The sequence below is a fragment of the Myodes glareolus genome, chromosome 9 (assembly GCF_982192425.1).
Source record: "Myodes glareolus chromosome 9, mMyoGla1.1, whole genome shotgun sequence".
NCBI lineage: Eukaryota > Metazoa > Chordata > Mammalia > Rodentia > Cricetidae > Myodes > Myodes glareolus.
In genome coordinates, this window is record NC_142034.1 from 89,601,532 (window position 1) to 89,620,534 (window position 19,003).

General features: G+C 46.2%; 2 protein-coding genes across 2 annotated transcripts in view; one reads left to right on the forward strand and one right to left on the reverse strand.

Moving 5' to 3' along the window:
• Window positions 1-10,843, reverse strand: part of Insyn2b (inhibitory synaptic factor family member 2B) — a 105,805-nt gene extending 94,962 nt beyond the window's left edge. The window contains exon 1 of the mRNA XM_048436013.3: window positions 10,673-10,843. The gene's annotated coding sequence lies outside the window, so the exon portion shown is untranslated. The remainder of the gene's footprint in view (window positions 1-10,672) is intronic.
• Dock2 (dedicator of cytokinesis 2) overlaps window positions 1-19,003 on the forward strand; it is a 408,709-nt gene that overhangs the window by 303,309 nt on the left and 86,397 nt on the right. The window contains exons 28-29 of the mRNA XM_048436014.3: window positions 12,881-12,979; window positions 14,728-14,822. Of these exons, the coding sequence (XP_048291971.1) occupies window positions 12,881-12,979; window positions 14,728-14,822 (194 nt within the window). The remainder of the gene's footprint in view (window positions 1-12,880; window positions 12,980-14,727; window positions 14,823-19,003) is intronic.

The window sequence follows — 19,003 nt, forward strand, 5'->3', positions numbered from 1 at the left end:
TCTGGCAGAGCATAATTGACGACTTGATTCAGTGCAGTAAGCATTTATGGCCTTAATTATAGCGCAATTATGTTAGATGCTTCATTATAGGACTATAGTAGTTTACAAAGGTATGCAACCAGCATTTTAATTTTTTTTGGAAAGAGGTGGGCATTGGTAGAGCTCAGAATTGGCAGTCCCCAAATCTTAGCTTTATCTATGTTCCTTATTCAATGATATGTCACTAGTGATATGTCAACAAAGGGAAGAGGAGCTCTCAGTACTGGGGTAGGACTGCCCTGGTTGGGACAAAAGAGTCAGGTGGAATCCATGAAGGCCTCCTGGAGGAAGAAACACCTGTGTGGATCCTTCAAAGACCATTTCTCCTATTGTTGGAACATAAAGGAATGGAAGAAAGTCTACAGTAGACAGTACCAAGAAGAATGCAGCAGGGATCCAGAGGGCAGGCAACTTTGAATGCCATTGTAGGGTGTGAAGTGTGGAGCATGTAAACAAGACGAAACCATGGGAAGGAACCACATGTGCAGTCCCCACGGAGGTCAGGATGATAACATGCAATAATGGGGTGAGGGGAACAGCTGTCCTGGTATGACTGGAACTGAGGGTCTTTCTGGTTCCATGTCCACTTTGATAGGTTAGCCACTCTGAATAAGGTAGCTTTAGCCACTTGGAAAGGTGTGTCCTTCCAGCCCTGCAGAATGGAACTCACAGAGCTAGGGGAATATAGCCCAATATCCCTAAGCCCAGGAGAAACAGAAAACTGAGGATCATATGTGGTCTTTTCCGGTTTGTACATGCTGGCCTTATGGTCAAATGTTTTTAGAAAGTGGGGTCAGTCAAAGGAAGCATTTCTGTGGGCTGTGGCTCATCCCACTGCCCAGCCCCATGCTTCTTGGATGCACTTTCAAATGACTGCCACCCTCCGGAGGGAAGCCTGTGGGCATCTGTTTAGTTTGTGACTTGATGCGCTCCATCAGATTCAGATGCTGAGCACAGGATTGATGGATCAAAGAGGACGCACAGTGGTCGCCGGGACAGCTATTCACCTAGTCAATGCTCTGGAAGGTGAAATTAGTGTGCAACAGCGGCATGCTCTGCCCTAAGATGGAAATCTAAGATAAATCTCAAGTATGAAACTTAATTATGAGTTTTGTTCGATTCTGTATTGGTATCATGACGCCCCTGTGACTGATACTGGACTCAAGAGGGAGAGGAACCATTGTGTTTGTGGGAGCTTTGTGGGTCAGGCGGCTGCAATTTGGAGGGTTGTGTAGTCAGTGTAACGATATGCTCACACAACTGGCCTTTACCCTCAGCTCTGCCGCTTTCAGAGGCTGTGTGATGCTGGGGAGAAGCACCTAGCCTTTCTGGGCTCTGTCTCCTTCACCTATGTTACAGAAGCTGGTTTGCAGGATAGCACTCCCCAAAACCCCGCTCCATCCTTTCTCTAAGCTTTAACTTCTATTAGACCTCTGCCAGGAGTTTTGCAGCCTGCTGGGGCAAGAGAGTCAGCAGGGGATTTACAGAACAAGTCAGTCCAAAGCTGACATCTTTCTTTCCTTTTCTAGATGGAATTAGCAGATAGTCGGCTTCGGGGGATGCTGATCTGCTATCTGGGCACTAGCAGGCCAGCTCTCTCAGTGGTCTATTTCATTCTGTCACTTGCCTTTTCTTTAACTGAGTGTGGGGAGGAGCACCGGTATGCGAACCGGGTGCAGGGAAGAAGTCCCCAATGCAGATCTGTGGCCAGGAAGCCTTCTGCTCTAAGGCAGAGGTCGGGGCAGCAAGGGGGGGTATTTGCATGCACGCCAAGCTGCATTGTCATCCTTATTAATGGAGACAGGAGTAGGAGTCTGCAGACCGCTAAACTAATGCTGACTGCAGAGGACCGGGATCGCGGGGGCACTTCTACCATTCCAAAGGACAGGGAAGGTGGACAAATGGGATTGAAGAGGGGAGAGGGGAGAAGAGGGGGAAACGAGGGTGGGGGAGGGTAAATTAGTATGATGTCATTTGAAAACTTTCAAGGCAATGAATGAATGGATAAGCGGCATTCCCAGAGCAAGGCCAACGCCAGGAAAGGATCCTTGCCCATGAGGAGTCAGAGCCCAACAGGAAGGCTTGGGTTGGTTGGCAAAGCTGTGTCCAGACCAGGGTCAGCCAGCAAGGGAAGCTCAGGAATGGACTTCTGTCCTGCTGTCCCCTCCTCCTTGAGGCTGGGCATGTGCAGACATGCTGCATTTAAAAGGGGCTTTGCAGGAACTCATTACTGCTAACCCTGGGAGTCAGCTTTGCAGTCACCCCCGAGTTCAGCTTCATAGGGGTGTTTTTATCATTGGGATGAGCGTCATAAAAGCCACAGCCTCATGATCCTGCCACTGTTAGCAGATGAAATAGCACTCCCTTTATAGAAACGAAGAACGAGGGCTTCAAGTAGCTTTCTTTACCTTGTCAGCAGAGCTGGCCCCGAGGCAACATAGGCAGGTGCCAGCATGCCATCCCATTACCTACGGATTGAGTCTTGCTGCCCAGAGCCTGCCATTCTGGGCCCTTCCACATCTCTCACGATCTCCCCCTGTAAACTTCTGCAGCACCAAAACCCCTTGCCCGTTTCCACGTCTGCCTCTGTCCTCATTCTGCTCCACTGTCTAAAAGTGGGGCAGCCATTTCTCAGCGTTTGTACTATCAACTCCCTTCGCCAGCCTCTGGCAGACATCACTAATCGATCACCACAGTCTTTCCTGCTGAGCTAAGACTTGGCCTTAAAATCATTCCCGACACAACTCTCTAGGCAGTCCCCACCAATCAATTAAATTAATCAAATTCTAAGATGAAAAGTATTTTCTGTTATATATCTAAGATGTCATTTCCCATTCTTAGTTTAATCTCTTTCGACCTTGCCATTCCTCAAATCTACATTCTCTTTGAACGCTCCCTTGAATATCTCTAACCCACTTCTGTCTTCACTTAAAAGCCCAGCGCAAGCGTTACCTACAGACTCATTTTACACTTGTCGCCCAGCATCCTAACGCGTGTGTCTTTGTCCACGTGACCAGAATGTCTTAAGGATGATTTTAGTGGCATCTTGGACTGGGCCATTCTTTGCTTTGTGGGGCATCCTATGCATTACAGGGTGTTTATTCAGCACTAGCCTTTACCCGGAAGACACAGAAACAGCCCTGTTTCTCATTTGTGACAGTAACAATGAATCGAAGGAGGTACTGGCAGTGGCTGGGTTAAGAAGTGAAGCTTGACGTTCATGAGAAGTTTTCATTAGTCTTCTGCAGTCCCCAGGAACCACAGGAGACTAACTGAGGAATCTTGTCATCCACAATGCAGTCTCTTGCTCACAGAAGACTCTGGTCTAGCCTGGGCTTGCTGCCTGTGAACATATCTATCTATTAACCCTCTGTCCCTTTACTTGTGACAGCTTTGCCAAGGGAAAAGCAGGGAGATGCTATGTAAATCCTCATCTGCAGTGGAGCTCCTGGGTCCAGGGGAAGGTTTCAATCACCCTCTACCAGTCAACTGGAAGCAAATTTGAACAGGTCAACTCACTGTTACTGGGGTACCAGGAAGGGACAGTGGCTGCACACTGGGAGAGACATCTTAGGGGACTCTCCTCTTGGGGCTTCTGACTCCAGTCCTAGAGCTGGCATCATAACCACATTCCCAAAGAGAAAATGGGATCTTAAAGAGATAACACACTTTGTCTAGAGTCCCCGGTCATATCAAAGAAAATCACGCCTCCATCCCGGGGCATACTTGTCCCAGCAATGCTACCAGCATGGAATAGATGTTTCCTAGTATGTGGCATTGGTATTATGCCAGGAACCTCTCCCCATGTAAAGAGCCCAAGATAGTGCGAATAATGGAGTCTCCTTGGGACTTACACTCATCATGAGAGTCTTAAAGCTGTATAGCATAGTTATTGAGCAGCTGGTTGTCTGTGTAGCTGTGTTTTCCCTCATGATTGGTCTACCTGCCTTCATCTCCACCCATGCAACCTTACATAAGCATTTGTGAGTATTCATCTCTCGCTTTCTCCCTCCTTCATTCCCATGGGAGCACAGAAGACACCTAGACTGTTTCCTAATATTCAGGAGTTTTCTGACAGCAACACTAAGATGAACTATATCACTGTTTCGCTTCGCTGAGTCTTGAAGTATTACTTAATTTTAATTACAAGAAGTTATGGTTTCAATAGTCCCCTTTTTCTTAAGAAAAGAAAGCAAAAGCGTTTGTGGAGCCAAGCTGGTCTAGAGAAGTTCTGTCATCTCCCTGCTCCTTGACATCCTCATCTGTAAGGTACAGACAAGCAGTATTTTCAGTATCTAGTAAATGTTGACATCTTCGTGTGCTTTTCTGTTTCAGTGATAGAGCACTGACCAAAACCAATCCAGGGATAAAAGGGTTTATTTGCACTACACCTCATTGTTCATCATTGAGGGAAACCAAAGCAGGAACCTGGAGGCACCACATGAAGCCCCAGCCATGGAGAAAGCCTTGCTTCCAGGCACATGTTCAGTGACCTTTCTTATATAGCCCAGGTCCACCTGCCCAGGGGTGGCAACACCCTAAGTGGGCTGGGCCCTTCTACACTAATTATCAAAAAATCCCACATAGATATGCCCATAAACAAGTTGTTGAGGTAGTTCTTCAAGTAAGGTTCCCTCTTCCCCATTGCATCAAGTCAACAGCCAAGATCAGTCAGCACAGTTGGTAAAAGAGGAGAAGCATTTGCCACAGTTGGTCCATAGTAAATACACAATGGCTGTTGTCGCCATCAACATGGTTTTCAGCTGTACCTGACTGATACATCTGACTGATGATGGTTTATCTGCCTTCTAATTTGTCTCTTTCCTTGCTCGGACCCTATAAACATCTGTATAGATGGAGAGATAACAGAATTCACCATGGTACCTGGCACACTGCCCTTTACTTAGCAGATATGATTGTCATTTAGTTCATGGTTTCCCTATCTCAGATTTCATAGCCTTTTGTGACACCTTTCCCCATGGAGGGTGTGCCTTTGACTCATTTAACCTAGACATACATGTTTGCAGGAGAAGGGTGGAATGTTTCTTAGGATATGTACCCCAAACTCCAAACCCTATCAGTGCTTCTGGTTTAATGGGATAGGGAGTGGGGTCAAGCTGAATGATACTGTACTATTGTTCAGGACTTACAGATTTTCTTAGGACATCTACTATGGAGTTTGGAAGCCCATCACTGGTGTGAACAATGAGAAGAAGGCTTTATTTCTGAAGTCATTCTTTTCCCAATCAAATTTATGATCCTCCCTGCCCATACCTTCATGGATGAAATTAGAAAAACTGTTTAGTAAGAAGATGAACCCTTCCAATTAATAGCCTATTTCTTAGCAAGTTGTCCTCTCCAGTGGGTCCCCCAAACTCAGATGGTTTTAACTGGAGACTGGGAGTCGTTTAGTCAGCAGTGAACAACAGGGACCTGAGTACGCCGAATCTGAAGACAAATTAAATCGATGTCAAATTGGAGTCCATGTGTGCTCCCACAGGAGGGCCAGACTGTGCTATGAAGTCATCATTTAGTGAAAAACACTTGCTCAGGAGTGATGACACTGCCGGGAACCGGCAATTGCCAACACAAAAGCATAATATAACATGTTCTACAAAACCCTGGGCCTGGAAACAGTACTTGAGTGGCTTGCTGGAGATGGGCAGGCAGCAGACAGCAAGCTCCTTAAAACTCAGACTGAGGGCTTCTGTTGCCCGAAGAAGAAAAGCCAGACTCCTGCCCCTGACCCCCATGCGTCCTTGGGAGATGGCCCCTGCCTGTCTTTCGAACATCACCTTGTATTTTACTCTTCTTTGTCCATAGCTTCTGGCCCTACTGGCCTTCCGCTCAGTCTCTCAGATGCCTTCAGCCTATCTATCCCCAGGGTCTTTGATTCTGTTCTTCACTTTGCCCATGCTGCTAGTCCGGCCTCTTACACAGCTGTTCTCATCACTCCGATTCTTACTCAGATATTGGCTCCAAAACACACCACTGTCTACTCAGTCCAAAATAAATGCCCTTGTGTTCTGTTCCTGTCCACTGCCTTCTAGTATTTCCCTAGTAGAGCAAACTACTGTCTACAGTTGTTTTATGTGTTGTCTTCTTACAAACGTGTCTTCCTGCTGTTAGCCCCATTCATCTGGGGTGAGAGCCTCTCAAGGAAAAGGCCTTTGATAATCTTCACAGTGTAGCCTCAGCACCTAGAACCATGCCTGGCCCAGAGTGGGTACTCACACAGTGGGTACTCACAGAAGTACTTGTTGAACCAAGGAATGTGTAAAAGGGTTGCCTCTCTCAGACCTGCTGGATTGTGAGATATGGGGCAAAAATTCCTAGATTTCTGGCCTCTGCTAAATCAAAGGTGACAATAGTTAACTAGTTTTCCAGTTTATGGAGGGAGGACCCCATAACGTTCCTTTAGAGATAGGGAATGCAGTAATAAATTCAATCTCTATTAATATTTATCAAACTTATGCAATATTCAGGTCCCATTCTGGATCTTAGCAATACAGCAGCAAATGAAGGGACACAGTTCTCTGCAGAGTGGAGCTGACACGGAATGCATGATATGGAAATACAGGTCCGTGAAGATACAAGTTTGGGAATCTAAAATGCCCCGACTTTAATTCCTACAGCAGCACAAACTAAATATATACCCAGATAATCTATTTGTCTTCCATGCCTCTCACGTTTTCCATGTGTAAAATGGCCACACAGATTCTCTCATGTGTGTGCTGAGGAAGATGACCAACATAGTCTTGGGAACACGGAATGAATGAATGAGTAGGATCTGCCTTCCACCCACTTTCTCTTGCCACAAGATACCCCACTGTTCTCTTTGGAAGATCAGAAGTGAGCGCACAGGTACGCCCGCGCTCCAGCTAGGATCAGAGGGGTGTGCTTCACCGCTGAGAAGAGTGGGTGAGGAATACAGGTTCCTCTTCGAGCCTTGACTCAAAGCAGCCTTCCGGCCTCCCCACTGAAGAATCGGTGACGACAGCTTCCTAAGGTGATGTTACCCGCAATTCTGGCCCTGGTTTATCTAGAGAGTTGAGCTGTCATTAATATCCACTGTGTCTGGCAAGGGAGCATGGCGTTAGCTGTCCTGGAGTTATCATGCTCAGGACAGCCATGTTAGGATGCACACAGGAACACACCACCCAGGAGGCACCTCTCTCTTCTCTCATGATTTCTGCCTTTGACATGGAACAGGTCACACAGACCTCTTAGATGTGTGCTCACTTCCCCAAGAAGGAAGGGAACTGGATTTGCCTACCACGGTGGGACCTCTGGGTAGCTAGGGCATTTCCGTTCACACGAAGACAGGCCTTCCTAAAGTCAGACAACCGAGGGATCAAGGTTTCCAAAAAGACAGTGGTAGAGAATGTCTTTGAACAATTTAGACACCAAAGTCACTTCTCCTACCTTCCAGCAACTGTCGCCAAGTGAAAGAAACTCCCCAGCCTGATTTGCTCCAAGAGGCACACACTCTGTTTACTGAGCAGCTGGACTTGAGACACGGTACCCAAAGGCCACTCAGAGTTGAAGGGCACATATAGCCGCTGGTGCCAAGCTGCAATGGGAGCAGTAAATGGGTTTGCAGCCTGACACTGGTAGACAGTGCAGTCTACCAGTCCAGGCTGGGGATTTCCTCCGAGCAGGCTGCGAATTTTACCTGGTTGGTTTGTGTAGTTTTCTAGACCACAGCCAGCAGCATAACAATACTACTAATAGTAATAATAATAATAATAATAATAAGTTCTCCATATGAAATAGAGATTGTGTTTAATCTTCTTGGACGTACTAGACAAGTAAAGCACACAAGTTCCCGCTCAAGGTCACAGACGCGTAGCTGAGCTTGGAACCCTGGCTGCCTGGTTCCAAGGCCCCACTGTGGCGCTGCATCCAGGAAGTATTAGATACAAGCGCCCTGGAACAGAGCCTTAGCCACCCTACTGTAGCCCCCGCTGCCCAGCGCTGTACCCAAACTTGGCATTGCTAAAAAAGAACGCACTCGATACCTCAGCCGCCCTAAAGATTGTTCCAAATTACAACTCCCAGCGGCCTGACAAAGCCCAAAGATGAATGGATTTCAGAACCCTTGCTTTTTCCTGACACCATAGCCTCCCACTCTCCAGTCAGTCCCGGATCTACCATACAGACAGCACTCGTTTAATCCAAGAATAAAATCTGTTACATAAGCACATAGCAGACATGGGGGCGAGCAGAGAAGCAGCCTGGGAATGGCATTTGGTCACTCTTAGTCTCCAAAGTAAGGCCTTTCCGGAGAACTTTTCATCTCCCCGTGAGCCTGCCTCGGCACGCAAACTTTCCTTCATCTCTTCTCCTAAGTGCTTTCTATATTGTATTTTATTTTGCTCTTGCACATTATTTGAAGTTACTATAGCAACGTGTCACCAGTTGGTATCTCATAGTAATGCTGGCATTGAGGTAGCAAGTTCCTGAAGTTGCCCGTTTCACTCCCTCTGTGATCTCATCTCGCCTACCAATCTCAGGTGAGCAGGGGGGATGCTTCCCAGTAGCCAAGACCCCTCCCATTTTGTGCGTCAAAACGGAGCAAATGATAGCTTTGCCTTTTCCCTCGGTTTCCTCCAGCACAAGAGTTCTGACTCGCGTGTGTGTGTGTGTGTGTGTGTGTGTGTGTGTGTATGTGTGTGTGTGTGTGTGTGTGTGCGTGCGTGCGTGCGTGTGTGTGTGTGTGTGTGTGTGCATTAAAGGTTGCTGAGCTGAAATGGTTAAATTAAATGCTGGATGCACAGCTGTTAGTATTCCCAATAATAATATGATAATGGAATGGAGGTGACTTTTAATACAAAGGAGCCAGGGTAATGATTTCGGGAGAGTTCCTAGCAGAACTGAAGTCATCTGATACATTGCTCACACAGGATGGGTTTTCTCTTGTTCTCTTGCCAGCACATAGTAAAGAGACCCTGACTATTTTCCCCCAAGCTTTGGTTTTCTCCCAGATTTTCGAGACCTCTGATGGGCTGAATTAATTAAAAGAATTGATTGTCTTGGAGAGCTGAGAGGGTCCTATAGTGACAGATTTGCCCCGCCGGTCACAGTGTTAAGTAGCCCCTCATCAGCCAAGTGCCTGCGATGATTGTACTTTATTTTTACCCGTTTGACCTAGTTTCAAACTGTGTCTCTTCGTGCTGTGACTCATTAGCCACATTTTAAGCCACCCGATTGGAGTGAGGTGCCTCTGCCTGGTTTGCGCCAGAGTCTCAGATTCAATCTCTCTCCGGAATTTAATATGCAAGCCCCAATGGTGCTCTGTTTCAAGAAGCAATCTCCCATGGAAGCACCTGGCATGCTGCTTTGGTATGGATGAGTGGCTGCCTCATGCTTGGTAGTAAATATATGTTGATTATAGAATTTCTGCCAGGAATAAGAAGAAGAGGGTTCTAATTGGCCCAGATTACAGGGGATCCCCCCAACTCTCTGCGTATACCCCAGGCAACGCTGAGGATTTTCTAGGCTGCTGGTAGGGATGGGAGTTTGAACTTTTAACGTTCTAAAGTTTGGGCAACATCAACCTTAGGGCTCTGTTGGTTGCCAAGACAAAAGCAGTCTGGTTGTCACCATGACTCGCAATCCCTCCAGGCATTTAAAACATGGCAGGTACGAAAGTCTGGTCTCAAACTTGTGAAAACAGGAGTGGGCCAAGACGCAATTGCCATCTTGAAGACAATCTTGTAAAAGGGGCAGGGAAACCCGGCAGAGAAGCACAGCAGGATCCCATTATTCTTTCATTGCATGACAAAGCGTGGATGACCATTCAATTCGGAAAAAGACCCTTTAATGAACCTACTGCCCCTGACTCGCTCCATTTCAGCTATCTGTTAGCCCCATCTGTGTGATCATCCGAGGACCGATAAGAACGATAAGAACGTGAGCTAGCTCGGTTCTGTGGTAGAAAAAGAGGATGCTTCCAGTTCATAATAAAACAGTCGTATTTTGATTAACAGGCAGACGCGAGTGCCTTGTCTAAACTTCCCTCACAGGGCACTGCCAGTCCTAGGGAAAGGCACCCAACTGGGCTTTCCTGTGTGCTGATCAGGACAAAGAAATTAACAAGCTGGTAAAAGTGATTTTGATGGATCTGGGAACTCTGACCTACTGGCTGACTCCTAATAAAACAACGGTGCTTTATTTCATAAAATGGTCAAACTCTCTAACGGAGAAGCGAAAACCTCTCTCTCATTATTAAAAATTTCATTATTCAAAAAAAACACACACACATAGAAGTTTCCTTAAGCAAATCCTCGGAGAACGCAGCCTGTTCGAGGTAATCCCAAGCAACTTGAGCTCCTCTAAGGTTCGCTCCTTGCATTTTCTCCTCTTCCAATTCAAATCAAGCCATTGGGAATAACAAGCCTTCCAGATCTAGGCATTTGGGGCAGCCTGCAGTTCCGACAATGGTGGATTTTCACCACACACACACACACCCACCCACACAAGCTCACCGGCTCAGCACTCAATTAGCCAAAGATTTAAAGTAAACTGCTGTCCAAGAGACAACCGCATTTTCTCCCACAAGATCACCACTTAGTAAAATAAAAGAAAATGAAAAAAAGACAAAAATATCAAACCTTCCCACATCTCTTACCTCAAAGCAGTGGAATTACCTGCAGAGGATGTTGCCCCCGTCCTGGTACAACGAGCCAGCCTTTGACCAGCGGCAAGATAACTCCAAACGGAGGAAAAAGAAGCCCTTTATATTGTAATTTTCACTGTTTATATGCAAGAAGTGTAGTGGGTCTGCTCACGTAGGAATAAATAAAAAGCCGAACAAACTGCACGGCAGCTACCATGTGAAAAGGAAAGCCCTCTAGTGGTCACAGGCTGAATTGTTTAAGGAAGGGAGAGAAGAGATGGAGGGAGTAGATGAAGCATATGTACACACACACACACACACACACACACACACACACACACACACACACACCTGTCTCTTCAAACTCTACAATTTTTCTTTCTTATATTCTCCCTGGGCAGAGCTATGAAATTAATTTCTTGATGTCAGTGGGATCTGGTTAAGTTAGCCAGGATGTGACTATTTCCAGCCTGGATCGAAAGCAGTGAACAATTTCACAAACTCACTACCACCCCCTGGAGGCGTGAGGATGAAATAACAGGCAGGTGGTACACACCCCACCCCCTTCTAAGGCTGCAGGTTCTGTGTACAAAGTGACTAAAGACCCTGAGAGTCGCTTTCAGGCAGATGCCCAAGCTTCCTAAACACAGTGTGGATGTAGTGGCCACCAGCTCCTGCGCAGCTGACCGGCTTTATCACAGGGTTGTTTTTTAAAAAGGCCCCTCTGCTGTTCCAAAATTACCAATGTTTTTAAGCGAGGGTCCTACATTTTCACCTTGTGTGGTTGCATAGCTGGCCCCGTGAATGGGAAAGCTTGCTATCCCTAACCTCATAACTGAAAAGAATCAGGAAGCAAATGAAAACCTGTACCTAGTTTAAGCTAGTTTGGCAACTGAGAACATGTAAACCATTTAGTCAACCTAAGAGACCTTCCAAGGAATGCGGAGGAGGCTTCCTGGGGACATTAGCAGTGCCTTTCCAGTACTAGAACATGCCTACAGGCAGGCTGGTATACAGATACACATACACACATGCATGCATGCTTACACATTTTTTAAACAATGTGAGAACATCTAGAATAAAGGCCGTAGTCTGTCACCACACACACACACACACACACACATACACACACACACACACACACACACACTTACTTCTTCCAAACGTGAAACTTTCAAGCAGTGAGAGCCCCTAGACAGCCCCTGTACCCCCTTGTTCAGCCCGCCTTATGTCCTGGGCTGGGCCACAGTGAGACCTCCTCTGGCCTAGATGGTACCCTGTGATTTCCTATGAGAAACAGTTGAAAATGCCATCTCCACCCTCCTTGATCAGTGGCCAGTGCTTTCTTTACCAACTCCCAGAACGTATCTCCTAAAGCACTGCTTATCGATGCCAGCATGCCCCAGCATAGACTCTCCCTACTCAGGGAGGGAGGATGTAGAAGAGGCTGAACTGATGCCTTCTGGGGCAGGCTCCTCCACTCCCAGGGTTCCTTCAAGCTCCACCTCCTCCTCAGGTCTCAGCCTTGATTTCCCTCTTGTCTGAATCCCTTCCTCATGGACATGAATCACACTTTTCCGACTAAATAATAAGGCCATAAAGGGCAAAGGCTGTCTCTTCACATCTCCTCTATCTTCCTTAGCCCCCACAAGTGCCAACCCTGGAAGGCGCTAGGTGCGTTCATGGCTCTCACGGCTGACTGATTCATGGCGATTCAGTAGCTGGTCTCTCCACAGAGACTTGCAATGCACTTAATGGTGCCCTTGGAGCCGCTGATCTTGCCAGGAACTCCTCTGGGAGTCGATATAGGAACAGACGAGACAGTGGGGATTTACACAGACAAAATTATTTACCAGAAAATGAAGCTGACTGCCCCCAAGGATCTTGACTGACTTGGGCTGAGTCTTCTGGCACCCACACAAATACAGTTTCCAATGTGCAAAGAGACAGAGATGAAACAGTGGAGATCTGTTCTTAGCTTTGTACCTGGAGCTCTTAGTGCAGCTCCATGCACATAATAGGTCTAATGAATGCTTTTTTCATGAATTATCAGTGAGGACATTTCCTCTCAGGGAGTTCTACATGCTAGGAAGAGCAGACTCTTCACTGGTAGGTAGCCCTTCATCAGTACCTGAGAGGACTATATGTTTTCAAGTTTGAAATCCAGGAGATGAAAAGGACAAATTTCAAGGTCATTGTATTTTTCCTTCTGTTTTGTAGAGTCACTTTGTGGCATGTATGACAGCGATCTTAGACCAGATGGGCGACCAACACTATTCCTTCTATATTGAGACCTTCCAGACCAGCTCAGACCTTGTGGTAAGTCTGCAGAACATGGCAGGGTGGGCATGGGGTGTCAGACAAGACATAGAGAAGAGGGGCAGGGCATCCCATACTCTGTTTTGTTGAGTTTGGGACAAGAAGCTTCCCCTACAGATCTCAAGCATGTGTGTTGAAGATTGTGGCATACATGTGCAATTCCTTTTCTTGCATGGCTCATTTTTAGAATGTATCTTCAGTTCATTATCGTTGAACGCTGCAACTCCCACATCTAGATTCCATTAGCAAACATTTGTCGATGAATCATGAATGCTTTGGGGCTCAAGACCATGCATGTTAGAGCCCTAAAATTTTGGGTTGGGATCTTGGATTAGGCACTATAACCTCGGGCATGCTAACTTCTCTTAAGCTTCAGTCGGTTTGTTTTTTTTTTTGGTTGTTGTTGTTGTTGTTTTTATTTTTGTTTTGTGCTTTCATCTCTGCACCGGGATGAGAGCATGTATCACAAGGCTTTGAGGGCATCATAGGAGTAGCAGGAAGCACTCAGCAAAAGGCAGCTGTCACTACACATGACACAAGTACAGAGAAAGTTGGTTCCTGAGCCCAGCTTACCTCTCAGCACTCATCCACTACACCCACCATCACCACCAGGCGTTTAGTGGACAGTCACAAGCTTGACTGTACCAAGCATCCAGTATATAGTATATGCTTGGTCCTCATGGTAACTTTGGTAACCTTGTGGGGTAGACATCACCCCATTCTGACGATGGAGAAACTGTGACCTTATTCCACCGAGGTGACTTTTTCCTAGAAACAAAATTTGCTGGAAAATAAACCAATGCCATTTTCAGGATTTCAGAATTGAGCTGAAAGCAGTATTTCTAAAATGACATGCTATATAACCTCCTTACTACCCTACCATAAAGACATACACATACAAACACACACACACACACCAAACAGAGCTGATCTACTTTTATCTATTTCATATATTGGGTTTTAGGTGAGATTTTCTTTGAGCAGAGGTTGCATTGAACATGACAAGCACTGCTTAAGGAAAGAACTGCAGCTGGGCAGGTTCACTCTGGGTGCGAAGCTTTACCTAAATCACCTATGGGATCTGGCTTCATTACCTGCAGCTCAAGACACTCGTGGTACAGGTGGTTCTCGACTTTGCTGTCTGGATTTGTGCTGAATTTATTTTCTCTAAAGATAAAGATGAAGGTTAGCCTGCTGCAGAGTCTGCTGGAGAATGTTTAAATCCACTCTGAACCTCTTTAAAAGATAGGAAGACCTTTGCCAACTCCCTTTTTTACAAGCTCATATGCATGTGTGACATTTGAATTAGCTGTGCCTCTGCATTGCTAATTAGATGTTCATTTAAATAATAGTGTGTTTGCTCAATGACCTGAGATAATGCTATGTAGTGTGGATTATTTACCTCTTGAATATATATTTGGGAAGATGATTACAAAATCATCAGCAAATACATTTACTTCTTTATTCTTTAAGACAGAACCAATAGTGCTTTATTTGGAGAGTCCATTTTTAGTTATTGTTCATATTGCACTTATATATCTGGTGAGGCAGAATCTTGGTAGCTGACTTATAAACTTCCATTTGCAACCTCATGTGATGACTTCAAATCCCTTAGCCAAAACCTGACCCCTCCCCAATCTGACCCTCTAAAGGACAATAAAGAAGGCATTTAAACAGCCACCCAGATGGAGACAGGTGCAGTCTGTCCCTGTGATGTGGGGTGACAGGTGTGCTCGGCACTTTTGCAGGACTTCTTGATGGAGACGTTCATCATGTTCAAGGACCTCATCGGGAAGAATGTGTACCCTGGCGACTGGATGGCCATGAGCATGGTTCAGAACAGGTAAGCCGAGCCACCATGCTTCTGGGGTGGCACCTGAGTGTGCGCCATCCGTGTTAAAGAGCACCGGCAGCCATCGGTGGGAGAGAAGTGATAAAAATATTAACAGACCCTTTCCTTTCTGTGCTCAAACACAAGGAAGAAAGAGATCGCCAACCCCGAAGCTGCTCTAAGTAGCCCCTGCCTTCTGCGGCGCTCGTGTTCCAGTTAAAGTAGATGCTCTGTAATAGGAGAACTTTAGAGAAATGCTATAAATTTATCTTATTTTAAAGTTCACTTACGTTAATGAAGTATTTTCCATGCCGTCTATTAGATAAGCATCCAACATCTTTAAACAGGTTTCCATATCACAGGACTTGGGGGAGGTGCTTTTAATATGCTAATATGATTTTTCAAGATGAGCAAATAAGAGGGAATGTTTTATAGATGAATCTGCCTTTGGGGAAATGTAGGGTATAGCTTATACATTTGGGTTTGTATCTGTGAGACCTGGTCATATTTCGTAGACTATCAATGTAACCCAGGGATAGTCCAGACCCCCACACGAGCAATCACAGCCTGAGAGAAGCTATTCCAAAGGATTCCAACCTTCACTGTTGTCTTTCTAATACCATCTTGTCAAAGTGAATGCAGGTCCCAACAGTTAGCCATCCTAATAGCCCCTCCCTCAACTCCCTTGTCCCCTGAGTGTCTTTTGCATGCTGTGGTTCCCCTGATCTGTCTCGAAACCACATTCTCAAATCTTACTTGTGTCCTCTCTTCAGCAAGGCCTTCTCCGCTCCTCCCTTGCTTTCTCTCCCCTTTTCCTTTGGCTACATATATTTATTTCAGGTTCTTAACCATTGAAAGCTATTCATCTGCCAGGGGTTTTTAGTTTTATCTCTCTTTACCTACCGCCTCTGTTCTCCATCATGCAGGCCAAGTATTGGCTGACAAAGACAGAAATGTCCCCAGAGAGCAGTAGAGAAGAAAAAGCCGAATTTTCTTTAGTGTAAGGACTGGAGGAAAGACTATGCACATTTACATATTAATGATTTCATCATTGGATAAAGTCTGAGAAGATCTGTCTCCTGCATGATTGCAAGAGCTGATTGCAATGCCTGCTTATCTCTGGGAAATTGTTCTTCCGCTACCAGGATGCCCAAGTGCCTACCATGTGATAGGCACGTGGGTACAGAACTCTTGGGCTGGTTTCAGGACTGCAGGAGCAGAGGAGAGATTTATCACGGCAGAAGGAGACATCTGTCTGTACACCTCTGCTCATTGTAGAGCACCTCCCAGCAGCACAGTGCCAGGGAGTATTACATTCCTAGCCTGGTCTCACTCCAACTGGTTCACATCTCTCAGGCTAAAGGCTGTTCCTGCAGTGATGATTCTCACAGGCACATTGTGAGTCAGATGTAAACTGCTTCCTGTGTCCTACCAGCTTCCTGAGCATGAGACCTGTGTAGATGCATCGAGCCTCATACCCGGAGGGTCCCATGCTTGCTTTAGTGCTCATGAGCTAACATCTCTTGACTCATAATAGTTTTAGGCAATGGGACCCCCATTTTCGTTTTATGCTGACTCTGTGGGTTGTGTAGCTGCTCATGTGCCGGTGGCGAGGCATCTTGGATTGAGGTCGGGGCTGCCGGCTACGCTCCACATGGCCCTTCACTGTGTGCCAGAGGATAACAGAAAGCCTGTCAAATTATACGATGCATCCAGGAGGTAGGACAGGGATCATTTGCTTTTTGGATATGGCTGGCTTCTCCAGTTGCCTACTTCTCTACCCTTGTATCATTTTCCTTAAGTTTTGGCTCTGCCTGGATACTTTGTCTCCCTCCAGACTAGACTCCTCATAGAAGGAAGCACTGTGAAAATCCTGAACCCAGGGACTTCCTCCCAGGCAGGAAAGCCTATTTCCCTTTCAGTGTTTGCCTACATGTCCAGTTAGCTGCTGTCCTGTGACTGATTCGTCACGGGACTGTTCAGTCTCTACGCAGTGAACATTTCAAGAGCAAACTCTATGTGCATCTTGACTCTGTGCAAGAGCATGGCATGACATGCACGAACATACATAGCAACACTTTGTATCCACAGGGAACTTCCTGACTGAGATCTTAAAGGAATCTGGACTCTCGAAAGTAAAATGTGTTGGTTCAGATAACTTGAGAAACTCAGAGATCTGATTTTCATGCTTGGCTGTATCAGACCATGATAGAACAACCAACGCTTCTCCCTCAATCTTATCTCCGTCGGCTTCCCTCTCAAACAGACTCTCCCTTTAGAGGGGTGAAAACGGACTCTACTGGTTCAAATGTATCTATTTCCTTTTATTGTGCATATGTATATTTTGCCTGCACTTATGCCAGTGAGCCACTTGAGTGCCTGATGCCTGTAAGGGTCAGAAGGTATCAGACCCCTCCAAACTGGAATTTTAAACAGTTGTGTGCTGCTGTGTGGGAGCTAAGAACCGAACCAGAGTCCTCTGGAAGAGCAGCTAATGCTGCGAAGTGCTGAGCCATCTCCACAAATCTTCCAGGAGAAACTTTTTTTTCTTTTTCCTTTTCAGTCTGTTCAGCGTAATTCCCAAGGCTAACCTTCAAAGTCGGGCTTGGGTTACGTGTGGCAGGGAAATGAAAGGCATTGTTAAGTCAGGCTTTGATCTTACAATCTGCCTTCTGAGCTGGAAATAGTGTGGCCAATCCTACCTAAACAACAGGCAGCCAGGGAAGTAACAGAGAAGGGAGCTCCCCAAAGAAAAATTCAGAGTTGCTGTAAAGTAGGAGGAACAGGTTACTAGCAGAAAAGGGAACAGATGAGTTGAACTAATAAGAGGCCAGGGGTAGAGTTCACCAGGCAAGTTTCCCCTTTGGAGCTATATACTAGGCATGCTGGGAGAAGGACTTGGTGACCTGTGTGAGCGGTGTTGGGACCATGGAGACATTATGTGTCATAGTTTCATTCCAGCTGCTGTGATTAAATACACTGACGAACACAATTTTAAGGGAGAAAGGGTTTGTATGAAGCTTGCGATTCCAGTTTCCAGTCTGTTACTGTAGGGAAATCGAGGCAGGACCTCTCAGCAGTGTACCCCAACCAGTTAATAGCAAACAGGAAATGAGTGTGTGTGTGTGTGTGTGTGTCTGTGCATGTGTGTGTGTGTGTGTGTGTATGTATGTGTGTCTGTGCCTGGCTGGCCTTCCCTCATTCTCAGCCGGTCAGAACACCCAGCCCAGAGAATGGGGCCACTCACATTCAGGGTGAGCCTCTCACCACAACCCAATTAAGGAAATCCCTCAGAGATCTGCCCACTGGCCAACCTGATCTAGATAGGCCCTCTCTACACACATAATTCTACCCTGTGTCAAGTTGACGATTGGAAAGATCCTTCCTTCTGTCTCCATACCTAGAAAATTAGGATGGAACCCAGGGAACCGAAGAAAGTGGAGTTGCCTCCTGAACAAAGCCGGTTACGGCTCTGAGCAGTAAAATGCATGTCTTTACGTTTCAGTGTCTTATAAACACAGGCTCGAGGGTGTGACACAGACTTCTCAGTGCCCAGGTTGACCTTGAACTCACTGTGCAGTTAAAGAAGGTGATTTTGAATTCCTGGTTCTCCTGTCTCAACCTCTCATGTCCAGGGATTCCAGGCCTGCACAACTCCCCTTCCAAGCCTCCCAGAGGGTCAGCTTCCCGGTGTGTGGAGAGGGATAACCGTGGTCCATTTTACAGGGTCTTCTGTTTCTCTTTTGAGGAGGATGGAGCTGTCCCGATGTAGTGCACCTGATAACAAGTCAGACCTCAGTAAGCAGGGCATTGGCATCACTAAGTGATGACAGCTTGGTCTTGGGCCTCTGATGTCACCTCCCCCTACCAGTGGCTGTTCTTTAAATGTCTGTTGCATTAAAACAGCTTAGTCTGTAGATTTCTTTCATATTCTGGCTACAAGGATGTCTCCATTTATGGAGCTCTTGAGGGCCGCTCATGACATCTGCATGTTGTGTGCTATTTCATAGCTGATATCATTAAGCGCCTAGATCAGCCCACGGTTGTAAATGCTTTACCAGCATTAGCTCCCCCGCTTCTCACAATGACCTTATGAGGTAGGACCACAGTCATCTGCATTTCATCAGTGACAAAGCTGACTTACGCATTGCTGCATTGCCGGTAACAAAAAGAGAAGACATTCGACCTGAACC